At 37.5% G+C, this 23852-nt stretch overlaps 1 protein-coding gene across 1 annotated transcript in view; it reads left to right on the top strand.

Annotated features, from left to right (window-relative positions):
* Positions 1 to 20773, top strand: part of gfra4b (GDNF family receptor alpha 4b) — a 68863-nt gene extending 48090 nt beyond the window's left edge. The window contains exons 2-8 of the mRNA XM_084134066.1: positions 3615 to 3890; positions 5670 to 5750; positions 11729 to 12074; positions 13569 to 13682; positions 15086 to 15216; positions 17189 to 17346; positions 19735 to 20773. Of these exons, the coding sequence (XP_083990192.1) occupies positions 3615 to 3890; positions 5670 to 5750; positions 11729 to 12074; positions 13569 to 13682; positions 15086 to 15216; positions 17189 to 17346; positions 19735 to 19875 (1247 nt within the window). The 3' untranslated portion in view covers positions 19876 to 20773. The remainder of the gene's footprint in view (positions 1 to 3614; positions 3891 to 5669; positions 5751 to 11728; positions 12075 to 13568; positions 13683 to 15085; positions 15217 to 17188; positions 17347 to 19734) is intronic.
* Positions 20774 to 23852: the final 3079 nt, after the last annotated feature.

Here is a 23852-nt window from a genome sequence, read left to right as displayed (position 1 = left end):
ATTTTCATGAAAACGCATCCCAAGGAACGATCGACTCAGTAACCATGTGTTAATTACCCCTAGGTTCATTTTTCACTGGAGTTGTCCTTTAAGGTGTGTTTTTATCTTATGAGTACATCAGATGACCCCCCACCTTGGCAGTATGAGAACCCTCCCAACAGGGGGCTTTTCATTCATTTAGAATTAATGTAAACTAGGAGTTGGTCAGCTGATTTATCGGAAAGATTGGTGAGATTGTTAACTTGTAGAGCCTCTTACTGTATTATATTTTAAAATATTAAAATATATTTTATTACCAAAAGATACACAAAAATAACTTAACACAACTGAATACCATGAATGATAAAGGAATAAAGTGCATGAGACGCATAAAATACAAGTGATTAAGTTGGGCGTGGCTATGGCAGAGTTACGTTATGGAAAGATAAACTGCTGTTTCTCTGAAACTAAGGTGAAGAACCTGATTATGCACCAAACAAATCAATAAATTCTTTGTCCTTGCCCTGAAGTAGGCGCAGAAGGTCCTTAATAATCTGGAACACGCAGATGAAGGAATCTTGAAGTGAAGATTTGCTCTCCTGAGCTTAACCTTGTTGCAAATGTCTGTTTGTCTTCTGCCTCTCTGGGCCAGACACTCAAAACTTGTTCAATTTTGTCTCTCTGGCATGGAGACTCGGGACGTGCTGTAGTTGATACAGTCTCGCTGAACAAAGACTCAGAACGTAATGTTTGTTAATGTCTCTTTCCTCCCATACTGGAGGCTCAGAACGTGGTCGTATCTTTTGCTGCCTCACAAGCTGTAGTAGATCCAGATCATGGAATCTGTCATTACAGTCTCTTCCCTTACAGGACTGAGACCCCAGAACTTGGTGGATATGTTTCTGTCTCTCCTTCGCAGGCCGGGACTCAGAACGAGAAGTGTCTGTTGAAAATATGGATACCTTTAACCTTCTTCCGATGAGGAGGAGAATGCAATTTGGCGCTTCTCCATTCCAGTGCTGTGATTGGCTGCTGGTATCAGAGGGACACACACAGTGTGGCCCGCCTTTCTTTCCCCTGTGGAACTCATTTGCATAAAGCACACAGTTAGAAGTCTTTAAAGTGTCTTTAAAATTCAGCCAATGCATTTCACACTTTCCAAACCACGACCAGAATACCTTGGGCAATTCTAAACAAAAAGAGTCCAAACTAAAAAAAGATTGAACTGTCATGCATTTATTGATTTGTACATTAACAGCTGAATTTGTGTAAGATGTTGCAATACAAATAGCTGCCAGTGAGAATTCTTATTTCTCAGAATAAATATGAAATGTATGTGTGTAGTTTGCATCAGTTTTAAGGTTTCCAAACATAGTTATGAATGGATTTGGATGGATCATTATGATCTCTCTTTGTTTCACCCACTACTGCTGATCCTGAGGAATTCTTATGGCAGTCACAGGCCTAAACCTTAGGAATTAGTCTCTAGATGGGTGAAGGGCAGAATCTGCATGTGGACCAAGTCCTGTCCTTCCCGGCTTGGTACCAGAGGTCTTCTTCTTGCTCTCTAAGAGGTGTCTGGCTGTTGTCCTAGCATCTTTATCTGATGGCGTTGGACAGTTTGTTTGTGTTAGTCCATCAAGATCCAATCAAAATGTAGCAAACCTTTGTCAACTGTTTCGGAAAGAGAAGGGCCCGGCCATAAACTGGGCCCTGAAATGTTCTGTTCACCACAAGATTTTACAGGGTATCTCAAAGAAACTGCGTCATTTGAAGAGGAACCATAAACAGTTATATAGCCTTACACACACACTGCGCTGTGCAACTATACTAAACTCGATCTTCATGAGTGTCAGATTTTTGTGTAATGAGGAAAAAATATGACATTCATCACGGCGTGCAGTTCTAGTCATTAGAGCAGAAATGATCATCACACATTACAGAAGCCAGTCTCAAGGGCCAATTGTTCAGGGCTTAACAAACAAGCTTTTTACTTCACTCCCATATGAATTAGTTCAAACACGTCTCCCTCATGGCCACAATTTCCAGTCGTTAATGTAAATCTCGAATAAACAATGAAAAGGAATAAATTACACATGCATCAGGAACTAAAGTTAAGAAAGTAGCGTCCCTCATTAATATGCGTCCTAGCCTGGTGGAAGGAGAGGACAGGATTGTTTAATTGAAGTAATGAACTGTCTCGTTGTGTTTGGTTTGATCAAACTGTGGCTGGGTTGGGGTTTTTTTTTTTAAGACTATTCCTTCCCTAATCCAGCTCAGGCACTAATGTTGAACAATGCTCTAATAAGATATAGAAAGTCTCATTTTGCCTGCTGTCATGTTGATTTATTCTCATGTCTGTAGTCATGATACATTGCCTTCCCTGCCTCCACAAAACTCTCTGCATATGGTTGCATCTGTCAGAGAGCCTTTGAGTTTTTTGGGTACAAAATACCAGCCCACAGGTTCTGCTATTCCCGACCGAGGCTGAAAAACATCAGGCTATCACCGACAAGCACACAGATGGATGAAAAGCCATGTCAAAGACATGCAATGATGCTTTTCAACAGTGAGCTGTTAATTTGCTTTTCGATCCAAAAATGTGGTTGTGATTTTACTTCTTATTTGACGTTGTCCAAAACACTAGCACATGCATAAATCTGTTAGATGATGAAATATATAATGTATTTTCTCATTTTGTTTGAATTTAGTTCAGAGCACTTTTCTCATTGAATTTAATCAGGGGATTAACAGATGGTGTTGCAACCTGAAGAATATTTTATGTTGTCATTTCAGGAAATGTGTCACATCACATCTATTATTTTATTTAAATGCATTCATTCTGACTCTTTTAGCAATACCAAGTTACATCTCCAGTATTAGAAGCTTATCGTGTTAAAATTGCAAATTGCAAAGTCATTTTGATTTTCCCAAGTAATATACAGTATGATGTATAAAATAAAAGCAAATGTGTTTGCTCATGCAAAATAGATGTCGGTAATTGGCTAAAAATCTACCGTGCGTACCTAAATTTGAATAATATTTTAATTCAAAAGATTTTGAATATTTATGTCCCAATTGTATCACAATCACATGTTTGTCAGACATTTTCCCAACTTTTCTGCAATTAAAATGGACTATTTTAGTGCTGTATGTATCAAAGTTATACTTCTCAACCCAGACAGTTTATTCATTTAACAAATACAGCATATGCATGTCAATATACAATTCAAGTAAATACAATTAACAAAGGGTTTACATACTGTAAGTAAACAAAAGCCTACATATAAATACACAAACCCGGATCAGCAGGCTGTAGTTAGTGAAAGTGAATAATTACATTTGAACGGCAGATGGGATGTGATTGTATCTAATGAAGTGCAGGTGTTTGAGGGTAGCCTGTGAAACCTGATGGTTATTTGATAGGCGTTTTGTGTGGAAATGGAGATGTTTTTGTTTGGTGGCCACTGTTTATGATGCTGCAGTACCACTTACCAGCCACTTAAACTTGAGAAGATGGATATTTCAATGTTGGTTGTTTGCTCTCCTAATGATATCGGTACACTATACATTTAGTAAACCACATCTGGTAAAACCAGATCCCTTCCTTATTAAATTTAGCCCATATCCTTTAGCTTTGCAGGTACTGCTTTCTGCAGGGAGAGACTGTCTTATAGCGGGAGACACCTGTTCCAGTGATGAGACCTGCAGCCCGCGCCTTCGGACCCTTCGCCAATGTGTTGCCGGGAACGGCAGCATGAAACTCGGCCCTGGGGCCCGCAGTCAGTGTGCAAATGCTGTCTCTGCGCTGTTGTCCAGCCCTCTGCACGGCTGCCAGTGCAGACGAGGCATGAAGAGAGAGAAAAACTGTCTCAGCATATATTGGAGTCTCCACCAATCTGGAATGCATGGTGAGTAACACAACAATACCTTTCTTCGTATCTAAATGTCTTGAGGCCACCCTTGAGAAAGTAAACTATTTCGGAAAAAGTTTAAAGGAAGTGTCTTATTATCACTAAGGTATTTTTTTAATGCATTAAAAACAGTAATATTGTGTAATATTTTTACAATTTAAAATAATTGTTTTCTATTTGAATATGTTTTAAAATGCAGTTTATTCATGTGACGGTAAAGCTGAATTTTCATCATCATTACTCCAGTCTTCAGAGTCACATGATTCATCAGAAATCATTCTAATATGCTGATTTGCTGCTCAAGAAACATTTCTTATTATTATCAATGTTGAAAACGGTTGTGCTGCTTAATATCTTTATATACATTTATACATTATACATTTTTTTTCAGGATTATTTGATGATTGGAAAGTTAAAAAGAACATCATTAAAAAAAAAAAAAAGAAATCTTTTGAAACGATGTACAAATTTTTACTGTCACTTTTCGGTCCTGGCTTCTAAACGGTGGTCCTAAGTCGTACATTAGAGAGGTTCAAAGACTGCTGTTGTCATGGTCTTGCAACCAAAGATAGCCAGCGATAATTTTCTGACAGTGTCATAAATTTAGCATAATCATCTCACAGTGTTACTGCTACTGATTAGCCAATAAAAATGAAACATGAAATGGCATATTGATCAACGCGACATGGCGCTAAAATATAAAACCACTTACCTCAGGCTCCATTTGCAAAATTGGCATGCCAAGTTGGCCTCTTTTCCCTAGCCATGACTGCGTCCATATTCTCCTCTTTCGCATCCTCCTTTTTTCAGCGCATGAAAATTGCCATGCTGATGACGTTTTATTCTTCTATATTAACTTGTGCCGTAGCCTACAATTCAATAGGTGTCATCATCGTACAGTACATACATGTTGTACCCAAGTTTATTAGATACATATCATACAGTCTGATTTGTAATAGTCTTATAGGATTACCGAAATCATACAGTCTGTAGCAGGCATAATAGGATAAGTGTATATAACCTAACCCAATCCTATCCCCAACTGTTTATTGAAACAAAGCTTCAAAAACATATAACTTGTCATGGTACAGACATCACAAGTATGAACAAATTAAAATATGACATATGACTGCCTAACAACTCATATTCAGTATTGAGTAACTTGACCTGCCCTGATGAAGTGTGAACTACACTGGTATGCAGCAGTCATTATATGTTGAATTCTTAAAGCTGTCAACGACAGAATGGAAAATGTACATGAAACACAATGTTCTAGCCAGGTGCAACACAATAAAGCGCCAATCGATAAAATCTCATAAAAATTTAATCGAAGTTGATATCCTAACCAACCGCGAGTTCCGCAACAGGACATTTTGTCGGTTGCCTGGTTTCTTGATGCATTTCTTGCCACGTCTAGCCCAGAGTGAAATCTCACTGGTATGTAGATGGTAAAAATAGAAACCCATTTCACACTTTTAAGAGCCCTTTAAAAATCACGGACAAAACATCTACTGTGATATAATGAAATTTCAAGTTTCTATATTGGTTATAGAAAGTTTTAGATTTGTCAGAATACACAGCAACTTTTGAAATGCTGTCGAAGCGGTGGTGTATTGGTAAATTGTGGGATAGTTCTAACAACTGCTATCACGTCACACTGGTTAGGACTGGATGGATCTGGTTGCTGGACTCCACATGATCCCATAAAATATATTGTTCTCTATAAAACATTTAATATAGGATTTCATTTCTGAAACAAAATGTTTGTTCTTGCAGGGCTTAACCTGGTAGAGAACTATCCATATGAAGCAGTGCAGAAAGGCTATGACTTTGTCCGTCTGGCCTCCATCACCGCAGGTAAGATCTATTTAATACAATGTGGCAATCTACTGCACAACCTGGCTTTTAAAATAACGCTTTAAGAATGCAAAACTTATATAACAAAGATATACTAACATATGAAAATGCTCTTTATTGAAAAAGAATGAGCGTTTGTGAAAAAGAATGTAAAAGAAACAACGTTTGTAAAACCTTGACGTATATGTGAAGGAAGAAACACTTATTGCAGTGTGTGTAATCATAGCCAATGCTTGAATATTTCAAACATTTAATTTCAATGTATGTGTCTTTATCTAGAGCCTTTTGTATTGTGACTGACTAGAAAGGAGCTCAGGGATTAGAAAAAGACTTATTTAAAAAAAGTCATAGTTAGAAAAAAAAACAAAACAAAAAAAACACACACACTAACACACATGGACCCTATAGTACAATAATATTCACTTCAAATGTCATGGTTCCCAGAACATCTTATTAGCACGTGTGTTAGCAGTGTAAATGTGTCTCCAGTGTGTGTCTCAGTCGTTGTGTATTAGCATTGCTCTGAAACTTGTTTTCTCCTTTAGTTATACCCTTGTTTTTGCTCAGCTGTCCTGTGGAAATTAGTTCATCATCTCTGTAAGAATCAACAAAGCTTTTATCTGAATGATGTGGACAGACATTCTTGGCTCTTCTGTGATTATTAATCGCAATGAAATAGAGAGAGATTTCGAGAGCCAGAGTGAGCTGCTTATTTTCATTTTCCTCAGGTTTTACCGACCTCAGCCTTAGTTATTTACTGTGCTTTCGCATTAACATCAGGATGCAGACCATTCTGTTTGATGATGTTGATCGGAATGCTAAAATGACGCTTTAACGGCATTCCTTTTATTTTGCTCCATCTCCTTTCACATCAAGAGGCATTTCTTTTGGTCGTAATGAGTTTTGCCTCAGAGTAGTCTGTTTATTTGAGTTGTCTGAACCTCCCACATTACCCCTGCATTTCCTTTTTTAACAACATTATGTTTTATTAACAAAGTTCAGGAGGAGCACGTTCAGATAATCATTTTAATTAGCGCGACGTGGTATATACAGGTGCTGGTCATAAAATTAGAATATCATCAAAAAGTTGATTTATTTCAAGAATTCAACTTAACAGGTGAAACTAATATATTATATAGACTCATTACATGCAAAGTGAGATATTTCAAGCCTTTATTTGTTATAATTTTGATGGTTATGGCTTACAGCTTATGAAACCCACGAAATCAAAATCCCAGAAAATTAGAATATTACATGAAATCACACAGTAATTACACAGTGATACCATGGTCATTGAACCAGGTTTTGGGTCTTTTGGCAGTGTGGGCAGGTGCAAATCCTGCTGGAAAATGAAGGAAGCATGAAGTGCTCTGGAAATGTCCTGGTAGACGGCTGCGTTGACTCTGGATTTAATAAAGCACACTGGACCAATGTCCTCTTTTCTGATGAGAGCAAATTTTGCATCTCATTTGGAAACCAAGGTCCCAGAGTCTGGAGGAAGAATGGAGAGGCACACAATCCAAGATGCTTGAAGTCCAGTGTGAAGTTTCCACAGTCTGTGTTGGTTTGGGGAGCCATGTCATCGGCTGGTGTTGGTCCACTGTGCTGTCCACTCAACGCAGCCGTCTACCAGGACATTTCCAGAGCACTTCATGCTTCCTTCAGCAGACAAGCTTTATGGAGATGCTGACTTCATTTTCCAGCAGGATTTGCACCTGCCCACACTGCCAAAATAACCAAAACCTGGTTCAATGACTATGGTATCACTGTGTAATTACTGTGTGATTTCATGTAATATTCTAATTTTCTGGGATTTTGATTTCGTGGGTTTCATAAGCTGTAAGCCATAATCATCAAAATTATAACAAATAAAGGCTTGAAATATCTCACTTTGCATGTAATGAGTCTATATAATATATTAGTTTCACCTGTTAAGTTGAATTCTTGAAATAAATCAACTTTTTGATGATATTCTAATTTTATGACCAGCACCTGTATACAGCAGACTTACCTCTGTCCCACAACAGTTTTCTAGCATCCCTCCACCACCCCATCTCCTCACTCCTAGCTGTTCCTATCCCAGCCTGGGATTGGGAAATACTCTGGGTTCAGCCAAATTCCGACCTCAGAGCCCTCCCCATTGGACAGCAGGCCAAATACGCATAACCTTTACTCTATCTGATTATATGTAAGTGTGAACTTGTGAAATGTGCAAAGGTGATAGCCACAGAACATCTAGTAACCCAACAATCTTACAAATAAAGTTTCCAGTTACAACCAAAAGCAGAAGTTTTAGCACTTTGTAAAAACAAAAATCAAACATCTAAGATTTAGAGAATCATGATGAGAATAAAATCAAAATTTTACAGATGAAGTCATATCATTAAGAGATTAAAACAGTAAAAGTTTAAGAAAAATGTCTTAGCATTATAAGACAAGTCATAATGACAATATGAGAATACTATAAATGCTTCATTCTCATAATTTTAACTCTTTTCGAAACATTTTATTCTCAAAACTTAAATCGTAATATTACAGTTTTATTCTCAAAATATTACGGTAACATTTTATTTTGATGGTCACTTTTGAACATTGTGTTGACTCTCTAAATAACTTTTCAAGTACGTCAACTCATTCTAACCCCAACCTACCAGTCTACTAATACTCGACTAACACCCTAATTTAGTAGACATGTAGGTGCAACGCTACTTCTAGTCAACAGAATGTGTTAAAGGGACCATCAAAAAAGGTGAAACCAATATTATTATTTTTTTTATTATTTTTTTTACTTTTAACATGACACTAAAATGCTGTTGCAGTTTTACAGCCTACACTCAAAAAAATGATTTTAGCTCTTTGTTCAGTTTCATTAATTAAAATGAGCATATACGACACAACCCTTAAATGATTCCAGCTTAATTTCATTAAATGTAATAAAAAAAAATACCAATTTTTTTTTAAATTGAGTCAACATGAATATTTTTCGTTCGTCTTAACCGGATGTCACTCAAAAAAATTAATTTTGGCCTCTTGTTAAAATAATTAATTAAAATAAGCAAAAGTAACACGATTGTTTAATATTGTCACAACTTAATTTAATTGTGTTCAATCAACCTAATTCATTTGTGTGAAAACTACATGAATCATTGTTGTTGACATCTAACTGGGCAGTGGATCTGTAGTTCCCAGCATGCTTTGCAAGGGACTGCATTAAGAGGGTCAATTTAGGGAAAAAGTGTTATTTTATGTGTTTTTCAGTAAATGGAAAGATGTTGTTAGTTAATGTTAGTGTTTAATGTTCAGTTATGTTAGAAACTTAGAGGACTTTCTGTAATGTTTTTGAATTTTGTGGTTACCATTATGCAGAAGAGTGGCGACTGTGTTTAGTCTGTGGGCTCAGTATCATGTTTAGGCTGTAGGCACTCAGTATACATTATGTGTAAACTTCACTCGCAGACCTGCACAAGTAATATTATATTACTATGCAAAAAATGGTTTTAATTCAATTTAATTCAAGTGACCGTAGAGTCAAATTAACTAAAATTATAATGTTGGTGATTTAAGCCAGGACAAAAACTAAATGTAGTTAACCTGACAAAACTTTATCTGGCAGGAATGACTAAATTAATTTAAATTCATACAACAAGATTACAACAAATTATTTCAAACTAATTCGATTTTGTTGGAAAAATTTCGTGGAAAACCTTTCCTTAATTTAATTAAGTTCGTTCAACAGATTCTTTTTTTGAGTGTAGGCAGTGTTACTAAAACTAAATAAATATAAGTAAAAAATAAATAAAAATATAGAAAACAAAAAGACCCAAAATCAAAACACTGATTTAATGAGCCTAATGTAACATCAAGAACTTTCAATAGAACTATCTCAATAGAACCTTATAGCAACAGAAGACTGATCCAGCCAAAATTGGTCTTGATAAGAAGAACAAGGTGCTACAAAGAACCATTGAAGTCTGATGTTTTGATGTATCTGTCTCAAATCCATTTAGTTGTTTGTAGGCTGAGCAGCAAAAAGCCTCACAGAGATTGGCTGTCAGCCCACATTCTTCAACTCTCATTTAAATACAAAGTTTCTCACTGTTTTGACGCTTTCCCCATTTGCTCCTCTCCATTTTTAGTCCCACAACACCTTGTGAATTGAAAACGGCCACTCATCTCCACACACTCTGTGCCGCTGTATGGTGATACTTATACTGTCTGATTCACCTCATGAGTCAAAATGTCATGATGGACATGCAGTTTCACATCATCTTTTCATCCTCTTGTCATATACTGAACATTATTTAGCTAAACCTTTGACCTGTGTTATAATATTTGAGACCCGATGAGATGGGACTAATCTCCAAGACCATATTTTCATGATCTTCGTCTTATCGTGAACTCGGGCGCATTTGGACTTTGAGTGCTTTCACACTAGAACTTTCGATGAACTGTTTTCCAAACTTCCGAGTCCGCTTCAGAAAGGTGGTCTGGGGTGTTAGTTCATGTGAACTCTGGTACGGGTCGCTGCTGATATTACACAATTGTACTAAATTGCAGAAGTGAATTTTTGAAGGCACACTATGTAAAACTTTTGGATCAAAATATTCAAAAAGGACTAGAACAATGTTATATTTTTTGTTGATTTGTGTACTTGCATTATCCCAAATGTTTCTAAGAATGTTTAAATCCAGAGAAATAAGCAGTTTTAACCAGGACACGGACCATGTCCGTGTGTTGCCTATCAATGACGTCATACCTGCGTTACCCTCGATTTCTGGTTATATTTTGTAGAAACCATGGAAACACCAAAGATGCTTTAATATATTATGTGTTTTATTAGACAGGTGAGCAACTATTTGGATATATTCATTGACAGAAAACAAATCATTGTTATACAGCTCAACACAGTTAGTCTTTTTGTTTAAATCTCGCTTTCTTGAGTACCAAGGCGTCATCAAGCTACGTCTTTGTTTTGAATAAACAACCTCTATAGTGGCGAAAAATTACATAGTGTGCCTTTAATGACGTATGATTCTGTAAAACTGTGGGTGTTCTCACTCACATTCCTGACAAGTGTGACTGACACACTGCAAGCAGAGGAGAAATAGACTAATATTTGTAGTACATTTGCGCCACATAAGATGCAAGAGCTATTCTGTACAGATTCTTTTGGACCAAAACCAAGCGTTCAAAAACCAAAGTATAAAAGTGAGGCAAGCAACTCTCAGCCTTCTCCTGCTTTGTCATTACATAGCAACAGGGGTAAACAGCTGCCACTTTAATGACAGAAATGTACAGCGGTTTGGACCCAAATATACCATGTGAACACAATCTAATGGTAGCAGGGAGTGGGGGGAGCAATCAAACTCAGACCAAGCAATTGAATCAAGTGTGAAAGCACCCACACTGTCTGAATCATTCAGACCCTCTTCAGGTCTCTGTCTTGCCTTGGACTCGACCCTCTTCTTCTTGACTCTGACTCTACTCAGGTCTCGGCCTGGACTCTGGTCCCGACTACAACCAGGGCCAGGTCTAGGGGGGAGAAAGGTGGTGACGATTTGGCTTTCTGATTTCCGCAACATAACTGGAATGTGATTTCAACCTAACCCCCAAACTTTTGAACCTTTGATGGTGTAAAGTGTTGTCCACATTGCAGCCTATTCCGGCCAATAACCACCCATTTAGACAGGTAGAGACTCTCTCACTGACATGTAAAACAACCAACCCAAGTTTGTTTTTGTTTTACTTGGTGCTTAGGAGCAAGTCTATCTGAAATGAATCATAGCACAGTAATAAAAAACGTGGCATTCTCCTCGACTGGCTGTACAGAAAACCAATTTTGTCATCAGAATTTTGGTTGATACTATGAGGATGAGACTAACTGGATATTAACTACACTGTGTGACCAAACAGACCTGATTTTATCACTTCAGTCAATCCTAAAGATTGAATTTGAGAAACATTTGAATTCTCCACAGATTCTGAGGTCGGTATGACAACAGTGAACCGCTGCCTGGATGCGGCCAAAGCTTGCAACATCGACGATGTGTGCCAGAAACTGCGCACAGAGTACGTGTCAACATGCATCAAGCCATCCACCAAGTCGGGTTTGTGTAACCAATCAAGGTGCAACAAGGCCTTGCGGCGGTTCTTCGACCGCGTGCCTCCGGAGTACACCCACGAGCTGCTGTTCTGCCCTTGCAGCGACATGGCCTGTTCGGAGAGACGGCGACAGACCATTGTGCCCAGCTGCTCCTATGAGGGAGAAGATAAACCCAGCTGCCTCTCCCAGATGAGGATCTGTAAGGCCGACTACGTTTGCAGGTCAGTTGCGGAGGCCTCTCTTCTCTTTGGGCTTGGACAGCCACGTACCATGTGGGCGGCGGGATTAAAAAAACTCACCTTGTGTGCACTCTTTTCTCAGGCCAAAGAAAGCATTGGCTTTTCCATAGCTGTCTAGAGAAAAGAGAGTACACACGTATTACTGCCGATAAGAAAAGAGCTTTTCTTCACATTCCTTGTAATCCATGTCTGTATAAATGGCCACCGGACAGACAAATTAAAGCTATGAGAGTGTTTTAGAAGTTAGGCTGGTAAAACCGTGCCAGATAAAACCCCATAATTTTGCATTAAATATTGACCAGAGCAAGTTAGATGAAGTCAGATTCAATCTCTTCATCAAGACTTTATTGACATAAATGACATGTTATTCTGGATACTCAAGTAGTATACAGCAGTGTTACAGGCATTGCTTTTCTGTCTATCACTATAAATAACAGAAAGAATACCATCTGTTGATGATTCATTGGTATTAAAGAGAGGATCTAATTAGTTCAGCTTTGAAAAATAATATTTGGTTGTGAGGTAGCATTTTTTCTCTTCCAATAACTGATTAACCTGACTCAGATGCCTTAGTGAATAATGTCAAGAAAAGCAGCAGGCAATGATTATGGTGATGACTATTTATCAAAGTCGTTGTCATGATGTTGGCATTTAAACCAACTGGTTGGTCGCAGGTCGCTGGCAGTGTCATGGATAAAAAGGGGGAAACTTGTTGTAAAATGCTGTAAAATTGTGAATTATGAAAAATCAACATGTGACCCTGGATCACAAAACCAGTCTTATGTTGCACGGGTATATTTGTGGCAATAGCCAATAAAACATTGTATGGGTCAAAATTATAGATTTTACTTTTATGCCAAAAATCATTAGGATATTAAGTAAAGATCATGTTCCATGAAGATATTTTGTAAATTTCCCACCTTAAATATATAAAACATTCATTATTGTGAATGTATGCAGCACTATCGCCAATAGAAATGAACAACTTTAAAGGCTATTTTCTTAATATTTAGATTTTTCTGTACCCTCAGATTCCAGATTTTCAAATAGTTGTATTTCGGCCAAATATTGTCCTATCCTAACAAACCATACATCAATGGAAAGAGTATGTATTCAGCTTTCAGATGATGTATACATCTCAATTAAAAAAAAAAATTACCCATAAGACTGGTTTTGTGGTCCAGGACTCCAGGGTCACATATAAAGTCTAAAAGTGGGGGGAAATGCTGCCCATATTGTTTTTACTTGTGTATGTGAAAAAAAAAAAAAAAAAAAAAAGTTTCTGTTTTGGGATGCCATTTGATGTCCAGTTTAATTTAAAATGTACTGTATTGTGAAGTGAAACCAGTTGAGAAGCAGATTGAGACCATGTTGGTGATCGTCTTCATGAGTATGTCAGTATGGCTGACACACTTATTAGGATGTTTCTATCTACTTGGCTGCTGTCCATACATAACAGTTGTGCTTGTTCTTCAGGTCTCGTTTGGCCCAGTTTCAGTACGACTGCCAGCCAGAAGAGCAGTCTGCCAGCGGCTGCAAGCAGGGAAACTATGCAGCATGTCTTATTGCTTACACTGGACTGATAGGCAAGTAGTTTAAATGTGTATTCTATAATTGTTCTGCAAGTCAGTATGGCAAAGGATGTTCATGTGATTGTGGCTGTTTCTTTTTCATGTCCATTAAAACAGAGCAAGGCTTGTGTAATTAATTTAGAGTGTAATACCTTTGTTATTCCCGTGCTCAAAGAAACACAGGGACACCTGTGTGTCTGTGGTGAGAGACTATAAAACTACCCAGGCACTTTCAAAATCATGGAGAGACTGATTTCACTTCCCAATAAAACATTGAAAGCAATATTTTTTTACAAGGCTTTTTGCTACATAAACCCTTTTTGTTTGTTTAGTTCTGCTTCACGCTCATTTGATATATATTGAGCAAACAGAATCCCCTATAAATAAATCTCTTTTTTAAACAAAATTGTTTTATTCTGCAAACATACTTTTGGCAGGAAATTTGATTTCGAAATTTATAATACATCTCCTAACAAGGCTACATATTAAGGTCTGGTAAATTAAGATGGCAAGCAAACAATCATTTCTTGTAATCAACATGTTGAATGCAGGAGAATTGGTCTGGAATAAAAATCTGATTTTTTTGGTCCCCATGAGGAAAGTAGATAATAAATCAAACTAAAATATGTTATATTTTTTTTTAATTTTTCTTTTTTGAAAGTTTTCTGTCAGGACTGTGATTAGGGCTAGGGATCGGCTATAGAATATACAGTTTATACAGTATATATATATATACATGTGTGTATATATATATATATATATATATATATATATATATATATATATATACAGTGCAATGCATAAGTTAATACACCCATGCTAAAGTTGACTAAAAAGGAATAAAAAATCATATTTTGGAAATTGAACTTAATGCCTTAATTAAAAAAATTAGGAAAAATCCAACCTTTTAGGACACCAATTTTCTTTGTGAATGAATAATGTATCGTAAATAAATAAATGTTCTTCCTTAAAATACATGGTGCATAAGTGTGTACACTCCTATGTTAAATTCCCATAGAGGCAGGCAGATTTTTATTTTTAAGTATTTTTTTTAATTATTTTTTAGGATACTATGCATCCTGATAAAGTTCCCTTGGCCTTTGGAATTAAAATAGCCCCACATCATCACATAGCCTTCACCATACCTAGAGATTGGCATGGGGTACTTTCCATAAGATCATCTCTCAATGCAAATCAAACTAGCTTTTAGGCTAACTGAAATAAAACCATGATTAAATAAAAATATGATTTTTTATTCCTCTTTTTAGTCAACTTTAGCATGGGTGTATTAACTTATGCATTGCACTGTGTATATATATATATATATATATACACACATACATATGATGTTTTGTACTGATCATGTTAATGGAAATCACAAAAGTCACCATGCTCACACAGGCCGTTTGGTATTGCAGGCAGCTCAATCACCCCAAACTACGTGGACAACTCCACATCCAACGTGTCTCCCTGGTGCTCGTGTTCAGCCAGCGGGAATCTGAGAGATCAGTGCAATGACTTCCTGAACTATTTCACAGACAACGTCTGTCTAAGTGAGTCAATGCTGCTCCTGTAAATCATCTGTATCAGCCGTCATATTCGAGTCATGAACATCTCATATGTGAAAGGACGTTGCATGTGTAGTCTGGCATGAGATCTCTATGGTTATTGTTAGTCAATATAGTAATGTCAGGGCAGAATTAAAGGCTCTGTTTTAAACCCTTTGGTGCAACAGATTTATCACAGTCCAAAGTTTCTGAACTTTAAATTCAGAAATTAATTTTAAACATTACATGCATTAAAACAACGTGCAGATTTTCAAATGAAGGCCACAGCTGTTGGCAATGAGGGAAAATGCATTTAAATTACTTTTAGCTGCCCATAAACTTTTTAATTCTTTAAAGTAGAAGTTTATGTTAAAGTTGAATGTCCTTCACAGCAGCACAGAACATTATCAAATCTCCTCTTGGTATTCACTGCACCATTAGTCATACGTTCTCTGTTATACTGGATCACATCAAACTCGTGTTCAGCCCCACTGCCTCTCTCACACGACAGAACATTCCAGAAATCCCCTAATCGGTCTCTCATCGCTTGTATCCTGATTATCCACTTAAGCAGAACCAGGGAAATTTTTTTAAAAACATTTGAAGAGTGAGAATATTTGTCTGTCTATGGTTTGTGTTGGAATTGATTCAGTAACAGGGTTTATCCATGTAGGACTATGATAAGAATTGTAAAGATTAAATATAATAATTCTTGGTGAAAAAAGGGCTTGCCCTCACCTCACCCTTAACACCAAAGTAATGTTCTTGAAACCTGACAGAATAAATGGGCTTTACATAGATTTACAGATTTCCTATTAACTTATTTTCTCTTCTTTATATGAAGGTCACAGGTTTTCTTGTTTTTGTACTTTTCAAACACCTTTAATTGTTAAGATATGAAAATCCATTGTTAAAATATTAATTGCACTTTTAAAACTATGATAATTTAGAGAAAGTGAACTCATGTTTTAATGATTCTCGTATGTTCACCAAGGCTGTATTTATTTAATCAAAAATACATAAAAAAAACATAATATTGTGAAATAATACTACAATTTAAGTAACTGTTTTCTATTGAAATATATTTTAAAATGTAATGACAGATTACTCATTGCTCCTTCAGAAATAATTCTAATATGATGAGTTGATGCTCAAAAAACATTTCTGATTAATATCAATGTTGAAAACAGTTGTGCTGCTTAATATTTTTGAATTTAAAAACAACAGCATTTATTTTGTAACATTATAAAGATTTACTGTCACTTGTGATCAATTTAATGTGTCCTTGCAGAATAAAAGTATTTCTTTCTTTCAAAAAACAAACAAACAAAATTCTTGCAATTCAACTGGTGAAATCTGTGAGAGTTTGTTTTCTAAAAACGCACAGTGCCCATATAGAAAACCCCATAAATATGCAATATTTCGATCATCTGTTGCAGTTTGGCATCTGATGTTGAGCAGGCTAGAGACGTTTAAAAATGTGAAGAGCTATATAAAGTGCAAAGCTCTCTCTGATGTATGTCAGAAGCCGCAAGCATTAATGAATCTCTGATTGATATCCAGCCCCCTCTCAGTCACACTTCTCCAGTCCCCGTTCCTGCGTTTCTGAAGGCCCTTATGTATTATATATAGCAATTCATCAAAACAGTCGATTCCGCCGCAATATTCTGCTCAGTCCTGTTCAAACAGAGATCTCTTATATGAAGCAACTCCTCAGACAGCCAAATGGCAGCTCCCGGAGTGAGCGATGTGAGCGGATGAGAGTGATGTTTGGTCAAGCCACTCATCTGTGAGTTAATGAGAGGATGTGGAGAGGCAGGTGCAGCCGTGTGGCCTGAGCAGAATACAGAGCGCCCGAAAGCGCCAAGCTCTTCCCAGTCCGGAATTCAAATAGGCGTCTGATAACAGAAGCAGTTGCGGATGGAAATGGTGTGTGTTTCACTCAGAGCCGTGGGTGTCTTGTCTGTTACATGAATAGGGAACGCTCTCCTGACGTTTGGAATGGACTTCACGCCCACTCCCCCCCAACTGCCGCGGTTAAGTCCTGTGACGGACAGAGGGCCCCGGCGGACGACTCCTGCGTTTGTCACCATGGAGACCGAACAGAACGTTCTGAGCCCAGCTAAACCCACACAGGTGAGGGTTAGAGATGGAGAGCAGTTCGGTTTTTGAGCTGATAACTACCTTGATTGTCGTGTGGCTCCAAAAGAATTGGCTTCACACAATAAAGAGGTATTTCATCTGTGATGCTGAGAGATTGCACAATTGGGCTGATTTCTCTAGAGCTTTATGCCCTCATAAAATGGCAAATGGGGATTCTCTTACAGCAGGGGTCAGGAATCTTTTTTGACCAAAGAGCCATTTGTTCATTTTCAGTTAATGAATTTTTACCAAAAGAGCCTTAGCAATATTATTAAAAAGCAGGATTTTTTTTTACCCCCAATAACTTTATTAGACCCATAGTCAACTAAAAACAAACAAATATGCAGCAAACAATAAATAATAATTTACTAAATGTAATTAATTGTGCAGGGCTTTCACTGTGAGGTTGACTTACTAAATGAGGAGCGTCAATCCGTCAAATCCCTCAGAGTTTGTGTGTGTTAGTGTGTGAAGAACAACGCACAGTGCTTACGTCGACGGTGTTTACATCAATACTTACTAAAGCGGACATTTTGACATATTTCTGTGTGTATTTGACCGCTTAAGGCCGGGACACACCAAGCTGACGTTGGGCCGTTTTTGAGCATCGGTTGGCTTTTTATTTTTTTGGTGTGTTCCACACCGTTGGCTCTTGTCGGACGCCGTAGGGGTTTTTTGGGCCAATTCAAAATGTTGAATCGGCACCGACCCGTCGGTAAGAGAGAACTCTGATTGGCTGTTTCGCTTAGCGAACGAGAATAAAAGCGAAAGTGATGAAAGCGAGCAAATGAGTAAAGACGTTACAGACAGAAGGCTGTTATAAGTTTACGTCATCTTACCTGAGCATTCGAATGCACAAATATTTTCATAATAACATGAGCCGACTGGAATGAAGATGATATTGATATTGATATGACGTGATATTCAAAATGGTAAGCAAGCACTGCTGTATTTCTGCAGTCCTAGTTTCGGTTTCTCTTTTTGAATGACGAAAATAGACGATACCTGCTGGTATAGACAGTTTACTTACACGCAGGCGGAGAATGCACATGGGGCAAATATTGCCCCTTAAAGGTCCCATTCCATGGATTATTTTTATTATTTTATCATGTTTCCAGGGGTGCCCTTATAATGTTAGTATGTTTTTTAGATCAAAAATTGTTATAATTTAGAAATAAAAGGCATATTTCCTAGCCTGATTTCATTCCCTGGTTTGAACACTCTGTTTGAAGGGGCGTGTCTGCTGTGAGACTTCAGTGTAAACGCCCTCTGCTGTGATTGGCTGACATGCTTGCATATGAAATATCTGGCATTACATGTGGAACTATCTGGAAAACTTTTACTATTACAGCTATTATACGTTTTTACTATTACAACTATCGGGATTAACGAATCGTGAGAAGTTTTTTAAGTATTTAGATCTATTTCAATCACATAAAAAATTGCAGTGAGCGTTGAGCAGATGACAGCCTGTTGATCGCGTGAAAAAAGATCTTATCATTGCAACGCAGTTTCTGCACTCACTAATGATTTCACCAATGCAAACATGAGGCATATAAATACAGTAAGAGCTTCGTTGTGCAGTGTAACAGCGTCATTGATTTCATAACGAGTTTTGGCAAGTGTCCAGATAAACTCGCGCTGTGTGATTGATTGACAGCTTGGACGATTGGAAAGGGACTGTTCTTTGATCGCTTTCTGTATATTAATCACAGTTTAAGTAAGATTATTTTCATCCTACTAAGAGAAACGATGTTAAGTTGATCGCTACTTCCATATTAAATCACTACTTACCGCTTGCTGGAATATAGTTGAAATTGCCCCCTTCGTCAGTATGAAACGCTGAGAGAAGCCTGCTTGATATTATCCCAGGTTAGAAAAACAGTCCGTGGTGAAATGGACAGAGCAAACTAACAACTTCGAATTAAACTTTTGCGGTATCCGATTATAGATAAACATCAACCGTCTGTTGACATTTCGCCATCAATACGCCTGTGTTCCTGTGGGCGGAGGTTAGTCTAAACACGGTTCTGGTGATGTCACTAATGAAGGAAGTAGAGGGGTGTAGTCCAATCCAGCCGTTTTTTGTAGTCAACTTCTGTTAAATAAAATATCTCGCTTGGCATTGAACTTTGAGCGTTATAATTTTACAGATATTATTTATACTCTAACAACAACATTACACACTAACTAAACTTTGAAACATGGAATCGCATGCAACGGGACCTTTAATGGAAAAGCTCATTTCTGACCCTGGTGTAAATATAACCAAACGTACATGAAGCCATTAATAATTTTGTTGGGTATTGCAAATGTAGTCTAGATAGATTGCAATTCCCATTCTAAACTAGACTGATGATACTTTCTCTTCTTGTTCTTCAGGACTCTGCAAAGGTGAGACTTTGGTCTGACTCCACCGCGTCCTTCGACACACACCAGAACTCTGCTCGAGCGTTTGCTGCGGCGTCGCTACCTGTCTGGATTTGTATGTTTCTTAGCATCTTGCTCAGCTGTGATGAGTAAACAGACTAAAGACTTTTAGGACATCTATTCTGACGGGCCCATGAGTTTGAACAGACTGGAACATATTCAGCTACAGAGCTGAAGAAACTGGCCATACTGGCCTCATTTCTCTAACACTGAAGTCATCGTGTTTTCTCTGTTTCTGTGGAACCGCCAGTAAAACCAACAGAATCTGAATTTGCAAGGCACTTTTGTAGAAATGAATGTAGTTAGTCAAACACAAAGGCCAGTGGAAAATGTACCTGTACATATGTACATAGCGTCACACAGAGTCAATATGAAACTGTGCTGTTCATTGAGAGTTTCAGTGTAAAATCCAACATGTTTCTAAAGCCCAAATTACCTTCTAGCACTCCAAAATCAATTCCTGATGAAATGTGGAGCGGAGAGAAATGATATAGTTCTTTTATAGTTCCTCATGCATCAGTTCAACCATTTGGAGATCCCCTTGAGGAAAACAGGGATTTAATATCATTCTGTTCAACTTGACTGAAGAGAAGACATCTAATCAATAATGGAATGGTAATGCCTTTAGGTTGAAGTAAACAATGCTTTTCTCAAAGCTCATAGCACAAAACCAAATGCAGAATTTGCTAATTGGACATAATACTTCAACTAAACAATCTTCAGATATTGACTCGAGACTCAACATTGTTCTGGCGTCATCGCAGCTGATCTCCTTTATGTATAATATGGTGTGTTTATAAGGAATCCCGGTGGTTGTGATTATGAATATGAGGGCTGATGATGTGGGAACGGGGTAGGAGAGGTGTTTGAGGGGTCCCGCTCCAGCCCCTGGTAAGAAAGCCCTTGATATTTCTAAAGGAAGGCTGGGAATCTCATTATGGAACATTCTTTGGTTCATCATATGGCACTAATAAAAGATGCTGGTTCATTTAAAGCCTGTTGTTGTTCCTTTGTGACTCAGAAACCTTGAACAAACTGGCACAAAAATGTGGAAAAGTTATTCAGGTGAAACTCCACACAGTGTGTGTCTTTGTCAAAAACATGCTTGGGGCCAAATGTGTGGAGAAACGGTTATTCATAGCGAGAAGAGAAGCTATAGAGATTCCTTGTCCGACAGAGAGATGGTTTATGGCCAGGTAAATCAAGTGAACTGTGGCAGGGGGATTATTTGGATCTCAAGAAGGGAAGAACATTTTGTCAAAACTTGAGCGTGCTAAATCCATTAATTCCACAAAGATATTATTTCAGGGAACTCTATTAATTTTTCAGCAAGTACCACAAAAAAGTAAGTTAAAATTATTTGACTACCTACTTCTGATGTAAAATTTGACTGAGATAAATAGATAAAAATAAAATGTACTTAATTTGATTAAATATATTTTATTTAATTAAATATGTATTTTACATTTATTCTTTAACAATAAAATAATAGATGAAATGAAATAACAATAAAATAAGTGTTATTAGCTCAGTACGCATAACCTAAAAATAAATCTGAAATTTGAAATTTGCCAGTTTGGCAAACTATAGTTTCTCTTCATCTATTGTCTCATTGGTTTTGGTCTGCGGGAATGATAAGCAGAGTGATGGTGTTCTGAACCAAATTCTGAGTGAAATAACTGCTTTTATCATGGTCTGTTACCCAATTTCGCAGGATATCAAGATCCTCAGACCCACATGGAAAAATGCTGCAGCCTGTCCTGGCCTTGTGCCCAGTTATAATGGAGCTTTTCCATTCCAATCCTTTTTAACACATTTTATTGATTAGATCCCAGACACAGATATGGATTTCTTAAATAAAAAGGCCCATATTCAAGCAAAAAATTATGGTTTATGCTCTTTTTTTTCTTTTAATTTCCTTTTCCTCTAGCTCATTTTCCAGTTTCATTAGAAATTAGTCTTCATTTATTCTTTTTTTAGCCTACAAACCAGTAAAACAAGTAGCTACACATCACAGTCACAGTAATTCAAATATCCCTTATATTTATGATAAGCAACTAATTGTGCAATATTTAAATGTCCTATGTGATGTACACTCAAAGTTTTTGTGGCTTATGTTGCACTCAGAGCAGACCAACCATCATTTGCTTTAGCTGACATTTAAAAACCAGGTGCAACGGCGCAACAAGCACACTGCATCGCATTTTGGACTGGTTGCAAAATATTTATACCAAGCCCATATAATCACAGTGCTAGGGGAAAATCAATTAAATCTATTTGCTGAGGCATGTTAAAAGGAGTTCATTTAAAAAAAGAGCCAGAGGCCCCATCCCGAAAGGGCACAGTGCTATAATACAACCGAGCACCTCTCTAGCCCTCATCCTTCCATTTTCAATCCCAGACCGTTCATTGATCCACCTGAGTGTAGACCCACATCATTACGCAACGATCCATCTCAATATGATACCGACATCTCCATCAGAGGTAATTGTTGGGTACATTTATCTGAATATGTGTTGAAATGAAGTATTCAAGCATGTTCTATCTAGACAGCGATCCAATGAGAGATCTGGGACGCAATTTCTTATTCTGAATAAACACCCTGTCACAGTGACATTATGTTTGTGTGGCTCCTGAGAACTACAGCAAAGAGCATAATGTCATTTCACAGCTTTTTTAAATTAGCTAACTTTCCATAAGTGTAAAATACAACTAATATTTTAAAATACTTTACATGCTACACAGTTTCACCCTCTGCTTTAAATAGAAATAGGCTCAGTGAATTCAGAAGTTGACAATTTAACGCTGACATTTACTCTTATAAAAAACGTGTAAATCCCAGTACTCTTTACCATTTAAATCCATCTTTTACTTCACAGAGTGAAATGTGAGTACTTCCGTAGCATGGCTGCACCTGTTTCATTCATCTCATAGTGAAGATGTCAAAATACTTGGGGTTTCTGAGTGAATGGCTGGCAAAGGTGTCCAACCTTCTGTCATCTCCTGTCTAAATTATGGTCTGTAGCCATTTCACGGTATTTATTTCATCATGGTAGAAACACGAGGATGTAATGTGTCATCACACGGAGCAAGGATCAGCTTCAAGATCTGAATAAATCCCCACTGATACCGATTCCTATTTAAATTTGTGAAGAACTTATATGAAGTCAAGCAAAATTGGATAGTAGGCTAGTGACTAGGGACATACATTTTAAGGTTGGCCCCTTTTTCCTTTTGTCTAATGAATGGGCTATACCATAGAGAACCTTAGTGGGGCGTCTGGCTTGGGCCCCTCCATCACAGTGCCAAAATTCCCTCCCTGAAAGATGGAAACTAAGTGTGGAAAAAATGGAGGGGGGTGGGGGGGTCAATTAGGCCATGTCAATTAGGCCATGCTCATGGACTGCGCACACTAGCGAATAGCAAACATATTAAGCTCCTCATCAAGAGCGATCATAATGGAGCTCTATTATGTATGAAGCATAAAACTGCAGACTTCGTACACATCTCAGATTAGCTCAGAAGATAACAACAGATGCACTTTCCTCTTGTAATCTGCAATTGGTGAGTTGCTATTTTGGTGGTTTAAGCCCCTGATTATTGTCAAATTCGCCTAATATTTGTGAAGATATTTGTGTCAAGGTAAACTTTTTAATATAAATTCTTGCACTTAATATAAATTCTTTGCCCTAGGCTAGGCTAGTGGTGGTGAAAAAGAGGTTGTTTGTGATCTAAACATAGGCAATGCATTAAACAGATGTCTTGACGCCTCGTCTGATTTTTCAGTTTTCCGCACCGCGTTTTAAAACATGTCAAGTTAAAACTTAAAGTTTTAAAAACACGTCTTGACACTGCACTCTTTTCCATTTTGTACGAATTTTTAAAAGCACAAACGCGTACATTCATTTAGCCAACGCTATCTCACGACCAATTTGTACGAATTCGTACGAGTGAGAAAATGTGACTGATTCGTATGAATTCGTACGACCTCACTTGTATGAATTCGTACGATTTGTCTAAACCCCAGTGACGGGTATGTTTAGGGGCGGGGTCAGGGGTAGGTCATTCGC

Source organism: Abramis brama, assembly GCF_963993115.1.
Source record: "Abramis brama genome assembly, chromosome: 13".
In the NCBI taxonomy this organism is placed as follows: domain Eukaryota; kingdom Metazoa; phylum Chordata; class Actinopteri; order Cypriniformes; family Leuciscidae; genus Abramis; species Abramis brama.
Note: the sequence above shows the minus strand (reverse complement) of the source record. Positions and strands in the feature narration are given on the sequence as shown.